The sequence below is a fragment of the Rhinatrema bivittatum genome, chromosome 4 (assembly GCF_901001135.1).
Source record: "Rhinatrema bivittatum chromosome 4, aRhiBiv1.1, whole genome shotgun sequence".
NCBI lineage: Eukaryota > Metazoa > Chordata > Amphibia > Gymnophiona > Rhinatrematidae > Rhinatrema > Rhinatrema bivittatum.
In genome coordinates, this window is record NC_042618.1 from 230,754,470 (window position 1) to 230,769,103 (window position 14,634).

The 14,634-nt window shown below is 40.2% G+C and overlaps 1 protein-coding gene across 18 annotated transcripts in view; it reads right to left on the bottom strand.

Annotated features, from left to right (window-relative positions):
• Positions 1 to 14,634, bottom strand: part of CACNA1C (calcium voltage-gated channel subunit alpha1 C) — a 1,539,476-nt gene that overhangs the window by 113,249 nt on the left and 1,411,593 nt on the right. For 14 of the 18 annotated variants that reach the window (XM_029599882.1, XM_029599881.1, XM_029599874.1 and 11 more), the window contains 2 exons: positions 14,371 to 14,400; positions 781 to 909 (listed from right to left, as the gene is read on the bottom strand). In XM_029599882.1, coding sequence (XP_029455742.1) covers positions 781 to 909; positions 14,371 to 14,400 — 159 coding nt within the window. The remainder of the gene's footprint in view (positions 1 to 780; positions 910 to 14,370; positions 14,401 to 14,634) is intronic. The other 4 variants (XM_029599878.1, XM_029599877.1, XM_029599886.1 and 1 more) reach the window with 1 other exon arrangement.

Sequence of the window (14,634 nt, forward strand, 5' to 3'; positions counted from 1 at the left end):
ATTGGTTCAGTCCCTGATAGTCCATTTTTAGATAAACTTTTCAAAGACTGGGCCACAAACCTGCAGGTGACCGTAGGCAAGCCAACATATGTGCGATGATATTGTTAACTGGGAACAAGTGGATCTGAAAGGAATGGGGACAGGCAATGAACGCTAAACCTAAATTCAGCTTATACCAGGAAAGTGTCAAGGCCTACCACAGAAAGACTTAGCCAATAAGGTTTCCAGCTGCTCCAGATTTTCAGGATAGGCTTATCCAGGCCTAGTTTTACCCCATGGCATGCAGGAACTTGTAGTTCTGATGTCCCCATAGCATTCCCTAAGAAATGCAAGACTACAAGTTCACATGTGCAGCAGAATAAAACCAGGACTGGATTAGCCTGTACTGAAAATCTGGTGCCATTTGGTCAATATACTAGCAAACAACACTCATAAATTTGAGTCGGTCATTAACTGAAAATACCATGTATTCAATCCAGTTCAGTGCTGCAATACTTCTGTGCCAGAAAACAACTTGCATTGCACCAAACTGAAATATCACAAGTTCCCCAAACCTATACACTCATACCTGTAGACATCAATGTGAGTTGCAGTGACGTTGCTTCCCTTTTAAAAATCGAGCTTTATCACTGGTTGTGAGCTCTGTGACCCCCTTGTTTGCAAAAAATGAATTCAGTCCTGTTTTTATTAACTGACCTCATTAAAAGGCTTCAAGAGAACATGTGCTAACTATGAAAAGGTTCAGATCCTCAAAGGCAAGAGAAAGTTGTGAATGAATACCTGGAAGGACTTGATGAAGGTCCACAGCAGCGTCCGGATTCCTTCTCCGCGGCTCAGGAGCTTCACTAAACGCATCACCCGGAAGAGTCGAAAGAAGGTGATTGAGATGCGAGAGTTTTCCTCTGGACTCTGCAATCCATGGGCACAAAGTTGGGGCAATTAAAAACAGTAACTCAGGAACAAAGAACCCACTGAAAGACCCACTTTCACTTTACCCGGCAGGGGCTCACTGCACTGTTCCCTCTCTTACAGATGTTCATGTTTTAAGGTTTTAATAGTACCAGAGGTTCAAATGGGGGTTTGCCTTCTTCACCGATGTTTGAGCTTCCCAGCAAAGTCCAGCAGGTTTCATTTACGTTTTTCCTAAAATGCACTTGCTCACTATTTTCCTACTAACTAGCATTGGAATCAGCAAAGGAAATCAATTACCAATGCCTTGAAAACGTTTAACAGACAGCAACAACTGAAGCTGCCTTCACAATGCATTGGCAACTTGTTTTGGAAAAGACTGGTGGTAAATAGTGGAGAAACCTACAGTACATGCATTGCCGTTTGGATCAGCACTGCTGGTTTTCTGTTGACTAAGCTTTCGTTCCATTGCATTCTCCCTTTAATATTTTGGCCATAAGAGGGTGCTGTCTGCTCCCCTACACAGACCTCTACTGGGGTTCTAGGTTTTCCTGTGATAATGCCCTTATGACCAAGTTGATAAAGGAGGTTGGAGGTTTGGCCTTAAAGCTGATGCAACCTTTATAAATAAATCAATCAACCAGAGGCAAGGGTGGGATTACGCTATGAGAACTGTGAACCTAGCAGTCCCTTCTGGCATCCTTTAAGAGACATGCTAAGTTGGCTTCACAAGTCTGTAGCAGTTAGAGACCTAATGCCTTTAGAGTAGACCCTAATATTTTATGTTGGAATTTAGGGGTAAAAGGGTAGGCAAAAGATATCATAAGGTTGTAAGCCTGATGTTCTTCTGTAGGAACCATTTGGCCTTCGTCAACTGGGGCAAACAATCTTCAAAATCTGTTATGGAGCTTGAATGAATCCAGATGAATACTGAAGGATGGCACCATAACAGGGGCTTAGTGAAACATTCTGATGCCAAAGGACAGAAAGGCTATTAGTCATTGCCCACTACAATGACAGGACAATATTTTAGGCTCTACAGCATGCACTCTGTTTCTCACTGCCTTTGGCTCTCTCTCTGTTTCCCACGATCTCTGTGCCAGCTGGCCCTATTTCTCACAGTCTCTACTCTGCCCCCGTATTCTTTGTTGCTATTCTGGCCTCTGTATTTTTAAGTTTCTGCACTGGCCTCGGTATTTCTCACAGCCTCTCTGCTGTCCCTTGGGTCCTCCCAGCTTTGATGTTCTTCATCATAATTCATACATGATACAGGATCAACTGTCAGAAACAAAAAAAAAATAATGCTGGGTGCACTTTGCCATAGTGCCTGCCTGAACAGAATTAGGTAAGAAACAATGGCAATCAAGATTGCTCGGAAAAGTGATCATCAAAACAGCAAGATTAGACCTGGCAGGGAACTAAGACAGGTATTTTCAAAATATAGGTGTGTCTATCTATCTTTTTTATTTATCTATATGTGCGTATATATATGTACTGTATATGATTTCCTCAAGAGCACGTTTGTTAAAAATTTGCTGTTTCCACAGGAAGTGCTCTGGGCTTCTCTTGACCTTGCTAAAGCTTTAGTTTTGGGAACCAAGCTTATAATACGTGAAAAAGGACTGATGCTTCATCCATAACTTACATACCTCCAAATACTGCGCGTGGATGGACCAAGCTGTGATTTGGAAACTGAGAACTGTGCAGCTAACCCCTTATTTCCCCGTCACCTCCCTTCCATACCCAACAGACATACCTGCCTCTCCACCCACCTCCCATGCCCACCTGTAAGAAAACACATCAAAACCGAGAGAGAACAGACTCTTTGGGTTTCCTGTTTGTTTTTCTCCAAACACAATGCTATCAATCTGTATTTTTTGATGATTAGCGAGAATGAAAACTTATCAAAACTACTCTGGCTTATATTTTTGTGTGGATGGTCTGTTTTATTTAAAATGTAGTTTCTGAGTCTAGATTTCTAATAATTTTTCTTACTTATCTGTCTTAAATATCCCAATTAATCTTATTTTTTGTTTTAAGATCAGCCTTTTGTCACACTTGCCACAAATTTTATTTCTGGGTGATATAGTGTCTCCAAATGAATTAGTTTTGCACATCTACATTGGTAGCAAAAATGAAGGAAAACGAAACCTTCATACAACCATAAATATCATAAAAAACAAAATGAGGGAACCCAAGTCAAGCAAGAATAAAATCAAAACATTATTTTGCAAACATTCTACAACAAGTTTTATTAATAAAAACATATACCTATACTTATTGTGCAAAATTCAAATATTATACAAAATGTAAATGTTATATAAAATATTATACAAAGTATAATGACCTTTGATTACATTGCTGGATAAGCAGACAAAGCACAACCCAATATACCATACATCCATCATCATTCAAACAACCACAAAAACCCTCAATGTAAATATATATAAAACCATGTACAGACTAGGAAATGAACAGAAAAACTAGAGAATGTGGAAAATAGTGCCTGCTACATTAATTAGTCTTAACCTAATAAATCACTTGTAAAAATAGCATGCTGTGCTAAATATTTCTCAAACCTTCCACTTTCTGCGGTGGAATCCATAGTTTGTTTAGAGAGCACATACAGGCATAACTGGTGTTATAAGAGCATACAAGAGCATAACCGTGAGGATGTGCACGTGACATCAGTGGGACAGGTAGTGGTTGAAAGCGGCCAGTGCACCATGTTTCTTGCTGTATAGTGTGTACATATGTGATATGTTGTTTTATATTTTGTCAATATTTTGAAGAAGGATGAGGAGAAGAGGCTTTAAATTTGATAAAGATTGGGGTGGAAACGGTTTCCCCTGAAGAAGCCCAAACTGTGAGGGTGAAACAGAGAATTCTTTGTTGGGAATTGGAAGTTTGATTGAGAAATGGCAACATTGGATGTTATAAGGCCAACTATGGATTCTACCGAAGAAAGTGGAAGATTCAAGAATTTAGCATAGCATGCCATTTTTACAATTGATTTATTAGGTTGAGACTAATTAATGTAGCAGGCATTGGTGCACTCTTTAATGCCTTTTATTATTTTCCACATTCTCTAGTATTTCTGTTCATTTCCTAGTCTGTACATGATTTTATATATATTTATATATATATACATACATACATACATTGGGGGTTTTTGTGGCCGTTTGAATGAATGATGATGGATGTATGGGGGTTATGGGTGTTTTAAATAGGTATATTGGGTTGTGCTTTGTCTACTCATCCAGCGAAGTAATCATAGGTCATTATACTTTGTATAATATTTTGTATAACATTTACATTTTGTATAATATTTGAATTTTGCACAATAAGTATATTTATACATGTTTATTAATAAAAAATTATTGTAGAATGTAAATTAATTTTTTAATTTTATTCTTGTTTGACTTGGGTTCCCTCATTTTGGTTTTTTTGTGTTAGTTTTGCACATAACATTACAGGAATGATCCTCACTTGTAAGACAGGCCATGTTGGATATGATCTCAATCTCTCAAATTTACTACTAGTGCTCTTTCTGATACTTGCATTGTGCTATAGAGAACCTCCTTCTGGAGTGCACAGGGTGTAGTATGTATAGGCAACACATTGGGCCCAATATTCAAAGATATCCCGTTATCTGTATATAATTTATCTGGATAACTTAGAACAGTTATTTGGATAACTTAGAATGGTTATGTTGCTGAATATAACTGGGTAAGTTCTAGTTATCCAGATAAGTTAAATCCAGATAACTTTATACCCGCTATTGAATAGGTCTAACTTATTCGGTTAACTTAACCAGATAAAGCTGAATATAGGCACTTATCCAGTTAAGATAACTGGATAAGTAGCACCGCTATGATCCAGTTAAGTGGCAGCGGCAGAACATAACCGGATATCAGAACATAACCGGATATTCAGTGGCCACCACTTAGCCGGATAAGTCCTACTTAACCAGCTAAGTAGCGTTTCAGTCTTGGCCTAAGTTGTGCCTGAAAATTCTTTTTAATCAGGCCAGTAGTGCCCAATACAATTGGAACTATTTCTGTATCTTTCTGCCACATTTTCTTGGTCTCTGATTACATTTGTTGATACTTGAAAATCTTCTCTTTCTCCATATGTTGTACAGAGCAGTCACTTGGTACTGATGCTACTATTAATAATGCTATTCTTGTGTTTTTCTCCTTTACCACTATGTCTGGTTTTCTTTCTGTTTGTTGGAATGCTTGAGCAAGTTTAAGGATGGAGACCGATTCTGGCTGTTCAGTTTTATATTTCAGCACTTTTTGAGTATTTTCGTCTGTTGATGCTGTTAAGTATGTGTGGAGGCTTATTTTAATCTATATTTTAATGTATTCTATAAAACCCATACTGCCTTCAGCTCTTGGGAGGTACAATCTCAGCACATTCTAGTTCTTATGGATTACCTGGTAGTCATGGAAGAGTTTTCATGTTCTTACTTTCAACTTTTCAAGATCCTTATGGAGCCAATCTATTAATCCAAAGCTGTATTAGTGTGGAAATTGCAAGCTGATTGATAGTTTGTATCTTATTCCATGCTGTTAAAACACTTTTCAATATCAGTTTCAGTCTCCTGTAGTATTTTGTGCTGATCTTTTCTCTCAATGATTTGTGCTGGATTGTTGCATCTTCCTCTGCTCCTAGATATTTATATACACCTTATTGTTCAATTTCCTTTATATTGCATTCAGTAGAGGGATGTTTTCACTTTTGCTTAATTTTCCTCTAAGGAAGGTCGCTTTAGCACATTTTTCCAGGCCCAATGTCATCTTGTTGCCATCTGAGAGGCTCTTCACTATTCAAAGTTGTTCTGCTAAATGACATTCACGGGACCTGTAAAGCTTCAAGTCATGTACAAATAGTAGGTGAAATATCTCTCAGTTGCTGGTATCTATAGGAATAAGACTAACTCCATAGCCCAAAGAGTTAATGAGAGCAATCAGTGGATTTAGTTCCAGACAAAACAGAGTGGTGACAAGAAATCTTCCTGAGAATTAGTCGCTGGATCTTGATGTTAGGAATGATAAATTGTCCTTCTTCATAATTCAGATGGAGTGTAGTCTCCCACATTTCACGGTGAACCTGATGTAGTTGGTCAAGCCACGGTTCACTCTGTGCATTTCAAGGCAGTTTACTATCCAAGAACGTGGTATGCTATCAAACACTTTCTTGTATTTAATACATGTTATGATGAGATTTTGATTTTTCTTCTAACTGGCCATGATAATTTTATTCAGTATCAACTGGTCTTTGATTTCATGTGCTTCTTCTTTTGAGGTCTTTCTGTTCTATTGCCATGATATTATTAGTGTCTATGTGATCGCATATTCTATCCGCATCTATTGCAGTAGGTAGGCAAGTTATTGGTCAGTAGCTTTTGGGGATGGTACTTGGGCCTCCCTTTGGAAGGAGATCTAGCTGTCTGATCATATGATTTTTGCAGTTTGTTAGATCTTGATTAAGAAATATTAAATATTTTATTTTTTAGTCCAACTTATATTCTGCTGTATCAGTTATTTAAAGTGGATTACATATTTTACATACATAATAACATGACAGCACTGAGGTCCATATTCAGCCGCTGTGCAGCTCTGCTAATTAGTTATGTACAACTGGCTAACTTTAGGACAACTCTTTGGCCCAACCAGAGTTGGCCAGGTAAATCAGCTGGGTAATTCTGAATATCAAATTAGCCAGTTAATCTATCCAGCCAACTCGACTCCTCCCTGATCTGCTCATTCCCTGCCTTTTACTTATCTGGATAAAAGTTTAGCTAGCTAAACCACTAACAGGGTCATTCAACGCATGTGTTAACGCCATAACGCACGTGATAGTTATGGTAGCGCATAGGGTGAATGCAAATTTTTCAAAAGGGTGAGATTGGGGAGGAGATTGGGCAGGATTAATGAAAATGAGGGGCATTATTGCATGTTTTTAATGCTGGAAGTAACTACATCTTTTTTTCTGGCATTAAGCTGTGAGATATGCCCAAAACAGCCATAACGCAATTTGCGCTAAAGACTGCAAATTGCATTTCAGGCATTTTTGGGCTTAGGGAGAGGGAAAGAAAAAGGGAGTGGAGTGGAGGAGAAGGAGGAGAGAGAGAGAGCGCCCTGGGGGGGCACACATACTAGTTACCTATTTAAATTGCTATAGGAGGGCCAGTTAATAATTTGAGGTGAGGTTTTGGTGGTGGTATAGGTTTTTGAGGCCAGTTTTACATGCAGAATGAGACATACGAGCAGCACAGTAGACCTCAGTGATGATTTGACATTATTTGGAGTGAGTAAAGTCACTCAAAGTTGAGATTTCTACAATGTTCTCTCACCCTAGCTTGATGGACGCTTTAACACAGTTCTATCAAGTTAGGGTGAGAGAACACTGACGAAATCTCATCTTTGTGTGACTTTCCTCACTTCAAATGATGTAAAATCTACACTGAGGTCTACTGTGCTTTTCATATGTCTCATTCTGCATGTAAAACTGGCCCCAAAACCCTACACCACCACCAAAACTTCACCTCGAGTTACTAGCTGGCCTTCGTATAGTGGTATGAATAGTTCACTACTATGAAGACCTTATAAAAAGTCTCTCTCTCTCCTAAATCTAATCATTTCCTCATACTGATTGAGTTCCACTTTTCTTCTTTGAGCCAAAAAGAAGTTATTTATTTATTTATGTATTTAATACTTTTTATATACAGATTTTCATGTGAGCATATCAAATCGGTTTACAGTAGTTAGCAAATATTCATTTAAAAATATTTGCATTTCCAAAAGAAGAAAGGAAGTAGATACATAGTTTCATAATGTAAATAATAAAATAGTAAACTAAAATAGTATGATAAATAATCTTAAAATTTAAACAATTAGAGAGGCAGTATAGAAAGAATAGAGATAATAAAATAAAAAATATATACATTACCTTGGTATAAAATCAGTAGTTTGAAATCATTATGTTAACAGCTCTTGGAAGGCTTATTTAAAAAGCCAAATTTTAATGCCCTTTTTAAATAATTTGACGTCTCTATTCCTGTGGAATAGAGTTCCATAGTTGAGGTCCAGCAATAGAGATAGTTCTTTCTCTTACGTTATTTAGATGCGCAATTTTGGGGGAAGGAATTGGCAACATCCCTGTTCCTGTTGATCTAGTAATTCTTGAAGGGATGTGGAAATGAAGTGATGAGGTTAGCCATTCAATTTTTTCATTGTAGAGGGTTTTATGAATTAGGGACAAGATTTTATGTTGGGCCCTGTATTTGACCAGTAGCCAGTGAAGTTCTTTCCTTGCATCAGATTATTATTCATAAATCTGATCAGTTCCTCTTAAATCCTCATACTGGATTGAGCTCCACTTTTCTTGTTTGAGCCAAACGATTACACTTATCAGGTTCATCAGTCTTCTAATTTGTGGCTCTTTATGCTTGATTTCAAGCTCTTTTATTGTTATTTCAGACCATTCCCTGCCTTTTCCATGTTCTCCAGTATTCTGGGTAGCCATTCTGCATGTTTATTATGCTTTATGGGTTCCTCATTTATATTTCTCCAGAACCTTTTTGTTTTGGCTTTGGTTGGTGATGTTGTAACAACAGTAATTCTCTTTTCCCAGTTCCTTGTAAAACTGCTTTGGGTGCTCGCTAAATATTTTATTTTGATGTTTCTGGGGGCAATGTCTCCAAATGGATTTGTTGTATGCATACCTTGACAGGAATGAATCTCATTCATAAACCTGGGTATGTTGGGAGTGATCTCAATCTCTCAAATTTACTGCTAATATCTTTTTTAATAGTTGCATTGTGCCAAAGAGAGCCTCCTCCTGTAATTCACAGGATGCAATATGTATGGGCAACATAATTAAGGTATGCTTGGAAATTTTTCTTAATAAGGCTCATAGCACCCAATATAATTGGGGCCATTATTTGGTCTCTGAATCTCTTGGTATTGTGGATCATCACTTTTTCCATATGATCCACAGAATAGTTGCTGGATACTGACACCTCTATCAACAATGCCATTCTTGAGTTTTTCTCCTTTACCACAATGTCTGGTTTTCTAGCATTGATCTTCCTGTTGGTTGGAAGAGGAATGTCCCGGGTGATCACAACTTCTTCATTCTCTTCAATTCTGTTAGGGTTGTAATCCCAGTGTTTTCTCGGTATAGTGATGGTAGAATGTTTACACAATTTCCAATGGATGAGCTGTGCCACCATTGTTGTGCCTTTCTGATTACAGGCCTTCTGACATCAGCGCATTTCATTGTACAATGAGGAGTGCAACCATTTATAGTTCTGTTTTGCAGGATCTGCATTTTTCCAGTTTATCTTTTTTTTCTATGCTGACTGTGAAGCAGCTTGACTGTAGCCCATTATCCTGTGCCACAATTATCAATCTCACAGCCTTAGGTTTGAGTTTATCTCCTCCTTAGCCATGACTGTGTCAAATCTTCATTTTGAATTTATTAACATTTAAAGTCCACATTCTTCATAAGCACTTTGCCTTTTCTCTCTTCTGTATGCTGGGAAACCAATCTGCTTCTTTGTTGTGCTCTACAGGAACTTCATGCAAATTTCTCCAAAACTGTTGCATTTCTTCCTTCGTTGGTAGTATTTACCAACCCTTATGGTATTCCCATTTCCCTGTAGAAGTACTTTGGGTTCTCTCTAAATATTTTATTTTGGTGCATCTTCTTTCTGTTTTCTTCATATCTTTGCAGCTTCTGCTGTTTATTTTCAACTCCATGGTGAGACCAGACCTTGAATACTGTGTACAATTCTGGTCGCCGCATCTCAAAAAAGATATAATTGCGATGGAGAAGGTACAGAGAAGGGCGACCAAAATGATAAGGGGAATGGAACAGCTCCCCTATGAGGAAAGACTAAAGAGGTTAGGACTTTTCAGCTTGGAGAAGAGACGACTGAGGGGGTATATGATAGAGGTGTTTAAAATCATGAGAGGTCTAGAACGGGTAGATGTGAATCGGTTATTTACTCTTTCGGATAATAGAAAGACTAGGGGGCACTCCATGAAGTTAGCATGGGGCACATTTAAAACTAATCGGAGAAAGTTCTTTTTTACTCAACGCACAATTAAACTCTGGAATTTGTTGCCAGGGGATGAGGTTAGTGCAGTTAGTATAGCTGTGTTTAAAAAAGGATTGGATAAGTTCTTGGAGGAGAAGTCCATTGCCTGCTATTAATTAAGTTGACTTAGAAAATAGCCACTGCTCTTACTAGCAGCGGTAACATGGAATAGTTTTTGGGTACTTGCCAGGTTCTTATGGCCTGGATTGGCCACTGTTGGAAACAGGATGCTGGGCTTGATGGACCCTTGGTCTGACCCAGTATGGCATGTTCTTATGTTCTTCTTATGTTCTAGTGAAGGATACGAATTTAAGGTCTTCCATTAGTGTAGCATATCTTACATTTATATCTTGGAGTTTTCTCATTACTTTTAGTGTCCTCACTCCTTTGAGATATGTGTCTGACAGTGACACCTCTGCATGCATAGAAACATAGAAATGATGGTAGAAAAAGACCAAACAGTCCATCCAATCTGCCCAGCAAGCTTATGGTAGCATCAGCTGTGCCATACAGGTCTCCTTCATAATGGTTTCATCAGGGGAGTGGCATCTGCTGCGCCATACAAGTTACCCCCCTACTTAGTTTCCCAAACCTTCAAAGTCAGGGCCCTTGTTGGTTGCTATCTGAGTCCAATTCCCCATTATTTCTTGCATTGAAGCAATGTTGGAGTTGCATCACAAGCATAAGGCTTATTGGTTAAGTGTAGTACCTGCCGCATCAGCAAGTTACTCCCATCTTATTTGTTTTCCCAGACTGTAAAATTCAATGCATTGTTGCTTGCTGTCTGAAACTAATTCCCCATGCCATTAAAGCAGAGAGCAATAATGGAGTTGCATCAACGGGTAAGAAGGCTTATTGGTTAAAGGTAGTAACCGCCACATCAGCAAGTTACCCCCATGCACTATTTCCTCATTCTATCCTCTAGCCTTTAGGGATCCACAGTGTTTATCCCATGCCCCTTTGAAATCATTCACGGTTTTAGTCTTCACCACCTCCTCCGGAAGAGCATTCCAGGCATCCACCACCCTCTTCGTGAAAAAATATTTCCTGACGTTGGTTCTGAGTCATCCTCCCTGGAGTTTCATTTCGTGATCCCTAGTTCTACTGATTTCTTTCTATTGGAGAAGGTTTGTCGATTGTGCATCATTAAAACCTTTCAGGTATCTGAAGGTCTGTATCATATCCCCCCTGCACCTCCTCTCCTCCAGGGTATACATATTTAGGTCCTTCAACTTCTCCTCATAAGTCATTTGATGGAGACCCCCCCACCATTTTTGTCGCCTTTCTCTGGACCACCTCCATCCTGTCTTTGTCCCTTTTGAGATACGGCGATTTAATTTTGTCTTCTATACATTTTTTCTAAGGAGGAGTTATCTTTCTATTATTCTTCTGACTTTGTTGGTAAGATTATTTCAGTAATAATTTTTCCTGCGCAGCAGTGTTTCCCAACCTTTTTAAGCCATGGCACACCTACATTAATAAAAATGCTGGGTGACACACCAACCTCTGTGGAGCATCAATGCAGACATGGAGATAACTCGAATGGTCAAAAGAAGAGCCAGGGAAGCACTGAAAGCCCCATCAGTCTCTCTTTAAAATGTTAAAACAGAGGGACAGAGGGACAGGATATCTAGGAACCTGTTACAATGAATCTACTCCCTCTATATACAGCTGCAGAAAAAGGGAGAAGTCAGTGGAGTGCAGGCTACCTGCTCAGTTACCTTGGCTGCAGCAATGTGGCTTCCAGAGCTCCTCCACTGCTGCTGCTGCTGCTCCCAGCACTCAGGCTGAGTCACATCCAATGCTCAGTGCATGCTCTCTCACTCAGCCTGAGGATAAGACTGAGGCTGGGATGACTAGAAGGAGGAGGCTCAGGAGCCGGGCTGGAGCAAGGGTGTTAGGCGCTCTAGGCGTACCTTCTGTCTTGTGCCTGCCCCCCCTCCTCCCCCCGGTCCTGGCCTTGGCCCTGACCTCATTCACTGAGACGCCACTCGTGGCCCGTCGAGTGTCTGCTTTTCTCGGCCGCAAGCAGGATGGGCACTGCTCGCGGCCCTCTGAGTCTCTGCTCTGCTTGCGGCCCCACATGGCTGCTCTTTGCCACCCCTAATGGTTGGCGCCCTAGACAACTGCCTAGTTCGCCTAATGGGACACACCGCCCCAGCTCAGGAGAGGGAAGATAAGGTGGTGCTGTATGCACTTTGTGACAAACAAAGCAGGGCCTAGCTATATGTGCCTGGCATCCTGACCATTAATTACCACACTCCGTGGCTCATGCTCTAGCTATAAAGGAGAGGCATGCTTGACTACACATATTTAAGAGCCACCACTGCGAGGTGCTGAGAGCAGAGCCCAGATGATGGCCTGGATGTGTGCATCAGGCAGTAGTGGCTTTTCCATGGCACACCTGATCAAGTCTGAACGCACACCTAGTTGGGAAACACTGCTACACTGTATTGTGTCCAATTAATGTTTGCGATATCAATAGATATCAATTCTTCAATCTCCTGGGCCCTTTCCTTGTCCTTCTGCTTCCTGGTCTGTCTTCCTCTGTTTACCTCGTCCTGCAATGCACCCTTATTTTCCATGGATTTCTCACCAGTTGCCTCGTCCAGTTCTTTTGGCTGCTTGGGCACCTTAGTTCAGGTGGTCCTTGTTGGCTCGGGTGCCTTTGTTCTGGTAGTCCTTTCCTGCCTGGATGCCTTGGTTCCTTTCCCTTTCCCCCCTCTGCTTCCTGGTCTGTCTCTGCCTGTCTTTGCAGTGAGCCTTTTCGCAGTGCTACTTCCAGTTAGCTGAACTGTAACACCAGGGGCGGGGTTAACCCTGTATTGGAATCTCATTCAACTCACTCATAGGGTTCTAGTTACTAAGGTTCCGTGCACGTTAACATGCTTCATTTACTGCGGCTCCTGTTATTTCTATTCACTAATAACGTGTGATAACAAACACCACATCTCCATCTCAATAAATAGACTGCATGGTTTGCTGCTATTATCTTTGTAAAAGATCAAGAATCAGGGAGTTTGCATTCAGTTAGAGGAGCTCTGGTGTGCACATCCTGTTTACTTTAGGTCTGGACTCTGCAAACCCTGACATAATTGCTGCAATCTTGTTGAGCAAGTGATGGGCTGCCTGGGACACTGGTATCTGATGTTCACTGGCCCAAACTGTAGATCTCAATTAAAAATCATGGAATTAAGCAGATTATTAACTCGTAAGAGTGGAGAGGGAGTATTTTTGCAGTAAACACTGGCGCCATTTCATATATTAATGCACACGAGAAATGCTAATTCTAGTGAAGTCTTGGAACTTTTTTTGGCAATCACTGGTTTAATCCTGGCATTTAAGAAAAGGCTGAGAATAACACTTTAATTTTGATGACCCTGCCTACGCTGTAATCAGATAATAACAGGAACCAGTCTCTAATTCTTTGTTTTTAATGCTTAGAACTTCAGGCAATTCAAACCAGCAACATAGGAATCCCGTAGAGTACCATATGGCTCCATGTCAAGAGGGCCAGACCTGGTTTTACCCCATTGCATGCATAGAGATGCAGTCCTGTGTATATGCACCTACCCTCCCCCTCCTTTCTCCATCACAAGGACAGCCTTTTGATCGTGTAGGGCTATTTTTCCCCAAAGCAGTCTCTGCACAGGGTCACCTGTATGTGGCCCCTATGAGAACAGCCTGTCATTTCTGTGTGTTTACACATGAAAGTATTTGCTCTAGGTGTATCTTGCTCTAAGTGTATCTTGCATATAATTGCATAGTTCTTACACTGCTGTTATAGCTATCTACGGACACTTCATTTAAAGTATAGCTGTCATTTGGTTTAATCACTCACAGAAATCAGAATTTTGGGTGACAGGCATTTGTTTTGTTCATCTGTTTTGAAAATATAATTCATAGAGACTGTATAAACCAGACTTTATCAGGGTCTTGCTGTATGTAGTACAATGTACTCATGAGCCACGGTATAGATATATGGATTCCACAGTAGTGCTTACTAAATTTCAGCATCACCTGTTTCATTACAGCACAAACTGCAATTTTTCTCTTAAGTTACTAACAAGAAACCTTCACAGTTCCAGTTTTCTCTCGGTTATACATTAGAAGGCAGGAGACAAAGTTGATTAAAAGGAAAGCTCACAGTGCACAAGAAATACACAGCATCACCACTTGGGTTAACAGTACCACCAGGCTCATATGAACACACAACACTGCAGCTTCATGCAGAGAGAGCCGGACTGAGCTTGGAGACAGAGACCTCCGTGACCAGGAAGGAGAGTGGAGGAGTGGTAGGGAGTGCCAAGGAAACAAGGAGAGTGTTCTGTAGTCTTTGGTCTTACCGTGGAGGGGCATTGGGTATGTTCAGGTGGCTTTAAAGAAAGGCAGACAGAAATAAGCTGTAATAAGTCTCCAAAGAAGAGGCCCAGCAGCCTCAATCTTGGCTAATGCATGAGCAACACAATGTTAGAAGAGGGCAAAAAAGAAAGAAAATTACAAAAGAACCTGACTAGGCGGAAGTGCGTAAGATTCGGTGGCCCCTGGTTTGCCAAGCCTTTTGATAACTACTTATGGGGTGAGGTTCCACTTGTTTTTATATTTATCTT